At 38.3% G+C, this 11,185-nt stretch overlaps 1 protein-coding gene across 2 annotated transcripts in view; it reads left to right on the forward strand.

Annotated features, from left to right (window-relative positions):
* Window positions 1–10,527, forward strand: part of LOC126259924 (proton-coupled amino acid transporter-like protein CG1139) — an 89,830-nt gene extending 79,303 nt beyond the window's left edge. For both annotated transcript variants that reach the window (XM_049957015.1, XM_049957016.1), the window contains 3 exons: window positions 179–357; window positions 7,786–7,961; window positions 9,275–10,527. In XM_049957015.1, the coding sequence (XP_049812972.1) occupies window positions 179–357; window positions 7,786–7,961; window positions 9,275–9,522 (603 nt within the window). In that variant the 3' untranslated portion in view covers window positions 9,523–10,527. The remainder of the gene's footprint in view (window positions 1–178; window positions 358–7,785; window positions 7,962–9,274) is intronic.
* The last annotated feature ends 658 nt before the right edge of the window (window positions 10,528–11,185 follow it).

The raw sequence follows: 11,185 nt of genomic DNA on the forward strand, positions 1-11,185 counted from the left end.
TGAGATCATTGTTCCTTATCAGTAGACAGCCTGATTCAGTATACAAAAAGTATACATTACATTTGTCTACTGAATGCAGCAAAAAACTCGTACAACAATATAAACTTAATGAAACTAGGATATAAATATAATCTTCTGAGATATTAATTTGTTTAAACATTTTAAAAAACTATTTCAGCTTCTCCCATTGGAAAATAGCATGAAATCACCAGGAAGTTTTGTTGGTCCGCTGGGTGTGCTTAACAGAGCTATGGTTATCATCATATTTCTCTTTATTGTAATTGGATTATTTGGCTACATGAAATATGGAAATGAAGCACAAGGAAGCATAACACTTAATCTGCCAGGTGATGAAATGTGAGTAATAAGCAAAAGTGTCATTTCTGTATGCTCTGCTTTATTGTGTATTCAAATGTGGTTTTTTCCCTTCACGAATATCCAAACACATGAGCAGGGACAAGTTGATGTGAAATACTAAATTTGATTGTTTTAGCAGCAGGATATCAAACATAGTACAAAACAGAGTGCAAAATGTTTACTCAAATCTTCAGTGACATCAGTCCATGTACAAAAGTATGTTACTAAACCAAACAGAAAAGGCAATGTCTGTGAAACATGATTTGTAAACAAGAACAATTTGGGAGAAATTATGATTACATAACAAAATATGAGATGGCACCACACTGTTAAGATACACACATCTGAAGGGTTGCGCGAGCCTCACATGGGGAATATAAAAACATGTAAGCATTAAAGTTAAGAAATGAGGTATCTTGCTTCAAAACTGGCCATGTCACAAAATTTATGAAATGAGTTAACGTTATAAATTGAAAGTATATCACTATCAGGTGAAACAAGATTATGCTTCAAAATCAACCATGTCTCCATGTTACAGAACACTCAGTTCTTTGTCATTCAGCACAATGGACCAAGACTTGCAGGCAGTGGATTAATAAACAGGGACAACAAGGAATAAGCAACAGTCTTCAGTTCACAGCATATTTGGCTGCAATCTTGTGATGCTACATTCTGCAGCAATGTGACAGATCAGTTGCAAAACAATTTCTTACGTTGTACAATCTTTGGAGTTATAGTATTTCATTTATATGTTGGCAATATGAATCTTTTGCACTAATTTCCATACTCATGGGCTTCTTACCATAATAGGATGAAAGAAATCCTATTTTGTAAGACCCTGGTTGGTTGGTTGGTTGGTTTGGGGAAGGAGACCAGACAGCGTGGTCATCGGTCTCATCGGATTAGGGAAGGATTGGGAAGGAAGTCGGCCGTGCCCTTTCAGAGGAACCATCCCGGCATTTGCCTGGAGTGATTTAGGGAAATCACGGAAAACCTAAATCAGGATGGCCGGACGCGGGATTGAACCGTCGTCCTCCCGAATGCGAGTCCAGTGTCTAACCACTGCACCACCCCGCTCGGTGTGTAAGACCCTGTATTGTGACATTACTGTGTAGTGTAATAAGTACACTGGTAATGAAAGATCCAATGTCATCTCTGAAGTCTGTGTCAATGGTTCAGTGAAATGCCTGATATTGTAATCTAAATGAGAGCAATTTGAAGACTTAAAAGATTATGCAGCAAGTGTGAACAGTGCCTATCATAATAATGATTCTGTTTAAATAATTTATTATTTTCAGGTCATTTTATTAAATTGTGTTGAGAATCTAACTGAAATACAACATTTTAGTGAGAGAAATCCTATTTTGTATTCTCAGTTTTTCAATGTTTTTATTGATATGTTGTTATCCAGTTTATGCCAACACACTTTTTTTATTGCTAGAAGGAAATTAATTACAATGTCACTTCATTTTCATTTAACTGTTTTTCTTAAGGTTCCAAAATTTAAAGAGTACAGTTTCACTAAAAAAAAGTAAAATTATATAAAACTGCAATAAAAACAATCAAGTCAAAATTTAAATTATCAAAAAATGGGTTCATTAGGATTTAGATCTCTCAAAACAATAAAATTGTAATATTGACCTCCACCTGTCCAATGGCCAGCTTCACACGTCCGTCCACATCAAACCCACCAACAAGCAACAGTACCTCCATTATGACAGCTGCCACCCATTCCACATCAAACGGTCCCTTCCCTACAGCCTAGGTCTTCGTGGCAAACGAATCTGCTCCAGTCCGGAATCCCTGAAGCATTACACCAACAACCTGACAACAGCTTTCGCATCCCGCAACTACCCTCCCGACCTGGTATAGAAGCAAATAACCAGAGCCACTTCCTCATCCCTCAAACCCAGAACCTCCCACAGAAGAACCACAAAAGTGCCCCACTTGTGACAGGATACTTTCCGGGACTGGATCAGATTCTGAATGTGGCTCTCCAGCAGGGATATGACTTCCTCAAATCCTGCCCTGAAATGAGATCCACCCTTCATGAAATCCTCCCCACTCCACCAAGAGTGTCTTTCCGCCGTCCACCTAACCTTCGTAACCTCTTAGTTCATCCCTATGAAATCCCCAAACCACCTTCCCTACCCTCTGGCTCCTACCCTTGTAACCGCCCCCGGTGTAAAACCTGTCCCATGCACCCTCCCACCAACACCTACTCCAGTCCCGTAACCCGGAAGGTGTACGCGATCAAAGGCAGAGCCACGTGTGAAAGCACCCACGTGATCTACCAACTGACCTGCCTACACTGTGACGCATTCTATGTGGGAATGACCAGCAACAAACTGTCCATTCGCATGAATGGATACAGGCAGACAGTGTTTGTTGGTAATGAGGATCACCCTGTGGCTAAACATGCCTTGGTGCACGGCCAGCACATCTTGACACAGTGTTACACCGTCCGGGTTATCTGGATACTTCCCACTAACACCAACCTATCCGAACTCCGGAGATGGGAACTTGCTCTTCAATATATCCTCTCTTCCCGTTATCCACCAGGCCTCAATCTCCGCTAATTTCATATTGCCGCCACTCATACCTCACCTGTCATTCAACAACATCTTTGCCTCTGCACTTCTGCCTCGACTGACATCTCTGCCTTTGTCTTTAAATATGTCTGCTTGTGTCTGTATATGTGTGGATGGATATGTGTGTGTGTGTGTGTGTGCGAGTGTATACCCGTCCTTTTTTCCCCCTAAGGTAAGTCTTTCCGCTCCCGCGATTGGAATGACTCCTTACCCTCTCCCTTAAAACCCACATCCTTTCGTCTTTCCCTCTCCTTCCCTCTTTCCTGACGAGGCAACAGTTTGTTGCGAAAGCTCGAATTTTGTGTGTATGTTTGTGTTTGTTTGTGTGTCTGTCGACCTGCCAGCACTTTCATTTGGTAAGTCACATCATCTTTGTTTTTAGATAAACTGTAATATTAAATTGTTATGGATAGAACTATGAAAGAAAAATATTTGTGACTGTCATTGTTTTGTATCTGGTGGTTTTTCGTCCACTGAAAATGTCTTCAGTTTCGATACTACACATCTAAAATATTGGCTTGCTATTAATTTATAAAGAAATGTTATGCACACGCCAGTGCTTCATTCAGAAAGAATTGTGGCATTAGTTTCTGAATGCAATGATGGTGGTCCTCTCTCATCTACATCTGTAAACCTGTTCCACTTTACTCGTCCTGTAAAAAAATTAAACGAAATAAAATAAAAAATAAAAATATTTAGCTGAAATTACAATCCACAGCAGTCCCCTGCTTTGAGATATACTTCGAAACGTCTCCAATTAGGCATCATAAAAGCCATCGCCTATGCAAAGAGCAACGAGAATGCAAGGAGTACTTTGTTCCCATGGTCAATATATTTAGGAGAAAAATAGGTTCCAATAAAGCAGTAAGTTAGCTGCACATCAGAACCAATCAGTATTTTCTGAAGACAATGGTCAGGACCTGACAAAATAACTGAAAGGATATGGCCAAGTTGCCAAATAGAGCATATCAGATGATACAATCTGTATGGCAAATGTGCACTTTTACTTTGATGGGGCAGCCATGCAGTGGTTTGAGAATGATGAAGAGAAACTCAGTAGCTGGGATAAATTCCATATATGACATAGATGGCAAAATCTTACACTTGATGAAAAGTCAAAGAAGGCATGTACCAAGCTCATCTTGTAAAGGATTTTCCAACAAAAGAGGAATTCATGAAATGGTGCCAGCACACCAAGGAAATGCAACAGAAGAGAGTCCCAAACAAGGTCCCTATGGCAGTCGTGGAAGACCACTCTCTACACTTGGATGTGACAGAAAGAATAGATCTTTCATACCAGCTGATTGTACCAGAAGAGAGAACTTGGCCAAATTGGACTTATGCCACAGTCATCAGTTGACAACCCAGCTTCTGAGTAATGCAGAGACAAGCATGTCCTATGTCAAATATTATGTCCTGCAGAACAGACATTTGGAAGAAAGAGGTCAACATGCTGAAATGTTCCCACTGTAGGTATTCTTGATATGGTTTATGCAACTGCAGAGAGAGAGAACGAATTTTTGATGACTACTACACTGCCAGATGCCAACCATCACAAGAGTTTTATTCATGGCAGTCAACTGGATACTACTATACTTGATGGGGGAGAGGGGGGGGGGGTTGTCAAGTCCTATACCATATCCTGGACAACACATTCACCAACAAGCTGTAGCCATTCCCTGTCACCATACAAAGGTACCAGTTGCTTGCCTTTCCATTGTATTCAGGAAAACTAAGTGAGGTGACATCAATGGAGGTGAGGCTGCCGCAGATGAAAATTCTCCATGGATGACAGTCACCAAGATGTCAGGAAATAATTGTTATTGGCATAATCTCATCATAGTCATTGATGATGGCCAATGTATCCAGGCACTAGTCAACTAAGTGGCTTCATTACCTGTAATGTCAAAAGCTTATCATTGCCAGGTAAAAAAGACAATGTCCTGTGATAGGAAAGTGATTGTGCTGAAAGTCACAAATGTGAAATATATCCAACTAACACAAACGTGCATTGGAGGAACAGTTATCAGTGACGAAACATAACCCTTCAATTTTGTCATTTCATCATAATCTAGTTATGATACTATTCTCAGACGGGGCACCATTGGACCTTCACAAAGCCCTTTTTCCTCTCCTTCTGGTCTTTGTGAAGGAGGATGACATGGCATTTCTGCATTGACTACTGATACCTCAACATAGTCTCAAAAAACAAAAAAATGTCTAACTATTGCCATGTATTCATGACACATTACTACTTGACTGCCTGACAAATGTGTTGACTTGTGTTCAAACTGTAGACCTTTGCGTCAATACAAAAAAGTACTTCTTTGAGACCCACGAAAGAAAAATTTTGGTACATTTAGTGAACGGTGACAAAATCCACAGAAAATAATATCAGCCTCAAGGAGATGTCAGATTTTTCTGGGACAAGTTACCAGAAAGATATTTCATTGTGCTTAGGGAGGTTCTATCATCATCTCCCATCCTACCATTGTATGACAACTATGCCAAAACAGAACTTCACCCTGGCACTAGTGGTTACGGGGTACGAACTAATAAACCTTCTGTAAGAGTAACTATGTTTCAACAGGGTAGACATGGTTGCTCACTATCCTAGCTCAATAAACGACAGCTATCCAACAGCTATCCTGAAGATTTTCCGTGATACTCCAACATCTGGTTACCTGGGATTCACAAAGACCCTAGACAGGATCAGACACACATACATCTGACCAGGTGTCTACCAATCCATTAGACACTAGGTGAGCCACTGTAAGTAATGTCAGCGATAGGAGCATGTGCCACAGTTACTTCTAGGGCATCTGGTATGAATTCCTTCTGCAACTGCACTATTACATTAAATTGGAATCCACCTCTTGGGGAGGTTACTCAAGTCAACGAACAAGACTTCCTGGATAATGGTCTGCACTGATGAGCTCACCTGTGATGCTGTCACAAAAGCTGTGGTGATTGTTGAAGCTCCAGATTTATTTCGACATCGTTTCGAGGCACAGAGCACCCGTTATGATGATACTTCATCATGGAAATGTGTTCCAGTTGAGACTAGTACCAGAGATAATTTCCATTACGTCACTATACACAGAATAGTTGCCTACCACTGAAACTTTACCTGTGATTACTTGAACCTTTGGTAACTGGTCTATGCATGGCTCTGTTTAAGTATAATGTCTCAATGGAATCATAGAATTAAATGTGCTGTCATGCCCAGCAGGTAACATGCTGCAAATAGCAACCTGGTGCTGTGATCCTGTAGACAAATAGTCTGTGCATAGGCTAGAATTGCGAACTGATAAAATAAACACACATTAAATAAAAGACAAATGAATAATTAATAAAACTGGTTCTATTATAATGTCTAAAATAGATGCAGTCAACACTCAAGAATTATGTTTATTCAAATAAGCCACATCAAATAATGGAAAGTGGTGTTACAGTTACAGTGTTACAGTTATATAATGGCCAGGAAGATAACCTCATGAAAATGCAATGAAGTTGTGTTAATTGTAGTGTCCCACCCCTAGGAAAAGAGTGTGCCCTGAACCTCTGTCTGCTCCTTCACCCTCTTTGACAAGGCTGTTGGCAGAATGAGGTGACTTATGGTGGAAGCCTTTGGTTGCCGATGCTGATTATTAATGAGAATCTTAGCTTCAGCAATTACAAAACCCAATAGACAAAAACATGTCTGACTAAGAGTGTTCAGGACATTAAATGACAGAATGTAGATACATGTGTTAATGGTACAAAACATTATCCTCCTGAGAGACAGGAAGAGCATGCTGATTATTAAGGGAACAATGGGGAAGTGCACCTCAATTGCCACATCTGAAAAAGAATGGCAACAATACTTAAGTGGTCCCTAGAATAGTAAGAATGAAAATCCAGATGTAGGTAACACAGCAGATGTGAATATTTATGTAGGTCAAATAATAGATGGATTAAATACAACTTCATCCACACTAAGGAAAACAAAAACATTGTGATGTGAAGATCTATAAACTATGAATAGTTTAAGCATGCATAAAAAAACAGAAAGATTTATAAATCATTTAAACTGTTGTTGGAAATAAGGACTTAGGCCACAATAATAGTATATGGCAACAGTTCATCCTGTATTTGGGAAATGAGATGAAAACAATGCAAATTGCAGGGGTACAAGCTTGCAATGTACAGCATATGAAACATATACAAGGATATTACAGAGAATAGTTGGTGTAAATGCAGATGTTATTCACAAAGGTAGAAATGCACAGATTGTTTTTCTACCATAACAGAAAACCATGAAAACTTTGCAATGCAATGTTTTATTGACTATGAAAAATCATTTGGCAAAATATAAAAGCCAAATTACTTCAGGTCATCTGGGAAAAGGGTCTTCTTCAGCATTTACTAATTTGTAAAATGTGTAGTTCAGAACGTATGTTAAAATTTAAACAGACTTATACATGCTGAAATGATAAAAGAACTTATACTAGAGTGCCCTCTGTCATCCACTACCTTTAATTCACATATTAATGATGCTGTAGTTAAGAAAACACACAAGGCAGTGAAAGAGCAGTGCAACAGTGCTCACTTATGTGATTCTGATACTTTTCAGAGCTCCAAAATGTATGTGTTACCAGTAAAAATAATTCAGTATGAGCAATAACAGTGTATTTTCATATTTAGTTGAAACCAGTATCTTGACATACTAACCATGTATGACACACATTTGTATGGCCATGGGAAAGGGCAGAGGTGCAGTTCTAGAAATATTACTGCTTTACTTTATATTGATAATGGCATTAATACAAATCATACATTTTTTTCTCTGTTGCAGACTTGCACAAGCTGTGAAGATAATGCTGGCTGTCTCCATTTTTATATCACACAGCCTACAAAATTATGTTAACATTGACATCTTATGGAACAGTTATTTGAGTGAGAAGTTTGAGAAACATCCTCATAAGATTATATTTGAGTATATTGTTCGTATTAGTCTTGTCACTATTACATGTGAGTATTGTATATACATAGCAAAAAGTATACTTAGAGCTTAGTGCCATACAGTTAAGATACATAAAGACTAAGTGATACAGTAGATGAGTTGAGTAAATGAATAAACTCTTCATCAGTCCATTACGGTTACCTGTAGTTTCAGTAAATCACTTCACTTACTAGTCAGGATGGTTTACTTAAACGCATAGGCTTCTGCACCCAGAGTCAGTTAACATAGGAGTTGTAGGTAGTGGAGAGGGGGGCATGATAGTTATGACGATAAATAATCACTCGCACTCCCATCACTTACCATGAATACTTTTATCCTCGCAGCATGTACGCAATGCATATAGCATAGAGCGCGTGCTACCGAGAACTGATCTGGCAGCAATACAATTATTCTTGCTGTGGTAGGCCAGTGATACTATTGGGGGGTAGAGCCAATGGTTCTATGTCCCCACAGAGTTTTCTGTGTATGGTAGGATGTCTTTACTCATTTTCTTGCCCTTGTTCCTTATCTTCATGGGGTCAGCATTTTAACCTGTACTTGAACATGTGAGTGGTAGAGAATGGCCTGATACCCTTGCTATCATCAACCACCCCCCCCCCCCCACCCCCCTCCCTTTTGACCCCTCCTGCAAGACAAAATTTGTGGGCACACCCTCTCAGTCTGCATCTACAGTGTGAGAATGCTTTAAAATTGTTAGGAAATCATGTAACTGAAGTAGGACTTGGACACCAGCTCACCTAGTTGGATGCAGTAACCTGCCTTAAAGCCAGATCCAGGCTGGCTGGCAACCCATCCCTCACCATTAACCCACCAGGGGGATTCAATCCAAATCATGGAAGTTGGCTGCTAACAAGCATGGCTATCCAGATGGGCCAGTAAGGTAATATGTTATAAGATAAAATAACTGTCACTGAATAAGACCAAGGTTTTGATCGCATTTGCAGTGGACTTCCTCTGGGACTGCTAGTGCATTTATTCAGTCTGTGGGCTGCACAGTACATGACCCAGAGGAATTATACCACAGACTTGGCTGAAATGTCAATTTATTCATTGACAGTTAGTTTACAATATCAAACGCTAACATACTCAGAAAAATTATGTCAGGATGGTTCCTTCAAAAAAAGATGACAGGTGTCATCCTTCTGTGTCTGAACTAACGCCCAACCATAGATGACGATATTGCCATATTATTTATTGCCCACTGCTTGCATTTTCACTCCCTATGTTGGTGATTTTACCGAATATTTATAAGCTAGTTTATCTTGATATTATTTAATTAGTTACTAAAAATGCTTGGTTATAAAATTTTTGTCTTTTGTAGTCCTGTTGGCAGCTGCTGTTCCAAATCTGGAGCTGTTTATATCTCTGTTTGGATCACTCTGTCTGTCAGCTATTGGAATTGCTTTCCCTGCAATAATACAAAGCTGCATCATCTGGAAGAGCAGAAGTGGAAAACTTAAATTTGTCTTGAGAAATATGAAGAACATCTTTCTGGTCTCATTTGCTTCTTTGGGTTTTGTTGCTGGGACATATATATCGGTATCTGATATTATAAAAAAATTTAGTTAAGTAGATGAAACACCAGATCTTATAAAATCAGTGATATTATTACTGCCAAGTTGTAAAGCTAGAAAGAGTTAGCAACAGTGGCTATTACCTATTAGATAAACCTTGTGTGCTTTTTACTTAGTGATCAGAAGAATGGATGGAAAGGACAAAATTGATACTAATTACTACTTAATTAAGCAACACAATAGACTTCTATTGGAATACTATCTCACATGCTTGTCCTTTAGACCTAAGATTTTTTTGTCCGTTCAATGACAAAATATCTTTACTAAAGTGATACAATTTGCAGATGTAATCAATGGGAAGTTTTGAGACATACACCAAAACTCTCAATCAAAATATGTACTGTGAAGTACATGTGAGAAAGCATTCATTATGAGGTCACTTGAAAATAAATATATCGTTCCTGTAGGCAAATAAAATTGAAAATGCTTGCTGTCGCAAAAGGGATCCTGATCAAGTAAGCTGTCAACAGAAATAAGCAACTGCTTCTTAGTATAAATTTACAGTGAACCTTGACAGTTCAAAATGAATCTCTTCGGTTGTTAGATGAGCAGTATTGTTTAGTAAAGATGGTCCTGAAATTAACTAAAAGTAAACTGAGATGTTTTGTATTTATGCATTCTTCCACATCAGAACAAACCGGTTCTAGTTGCAATGTCCTGTGACTCAAGAAGAAACAAGGAAAAATTTTCCAGCATATAGATCCACTCTCTCTGCTAACAAAACACAAAATGTAATGAATAGACAATGAATGGAATGCGTGGATAGGTAACTGGAAAATTTTTATGTTGTCCTTACACCAAATACAACATTAAGAGACAGAGTCAAAATTGGAACTATGGTGACAGATGAATGTTATAAAAGTACCTATCTAAAGATATATCTGTTTACGTTGTAAATTGTGTGCTTTTTTATTCTTGAACATGACAAATTTTACACAACTATTAATGTGCAACGATCCTGTTGCCATTAAAGAGTTACTGATGTGCGTTTTATACTTTACTGCATGTCTAATAAATGATACATGTTGTTCATAATTTAGAAAAAATCGTATTTGTAATGATCTTATTTAATAATTACTATTAAAAACAGTCTTGATCACGATTTCTTTAACAAGGTGACCGGTTTCAACCACTACTGTGGTCATCTTCAGACCTATAAGTTGTATACAAAGCTCTAATTAGAGGGTTACATACATTAAACAAAATACATAAAGTTATAAAGCTATAAAACGTTGAATTACCATTGAGTAGGAACCTCTTTCTGTTGAAGAATCACTACTGGAGAAACCAGTGCACGTCTTACTATATATAATGGAGGCTCCACCCACTTCTGACTACATGATGTCATTATTAACCAATGAGTTATAAGTCGAATTACAATTTAAAATTTCTTAGTTAAAAGAACATTGTCAAGAATTAGAAATAAATACACACTAAATTTAGCTTATTAAACAGCTATTGTCAATTAAGAAGCGTTAAAAATATTTAAATATGTAGGAAAATTAACTTCGGTTTGGCAGTACATGGGTTGCCCTCTCAAGGCCTGTCAGTGAACCATTTGGAACCACTTGTTGCTATGGTGAAGTTAGACGCCGTTGCAAAGATGAAGCAGCATGCTTTTTTCACTGAAGTTATTGTAAGGTCGATAGTCGAACTAG

Source organism: Schistocerca nitens, chromosome 5, assembly GCF_023898315.1.
Source record: "Schistocerca nitens isolate TAMUIC-IGC-003100 chromosome 5, iqSchNite1.1, whole genome shotgun sequence".
In the NCBI taxonomy this organism is placed as follows: Eukaryota; Metazoa; Arthropoda; class Insecta; order Orthoptera; family Acrididae; genus Schistocerca; species Schistocerca nitens.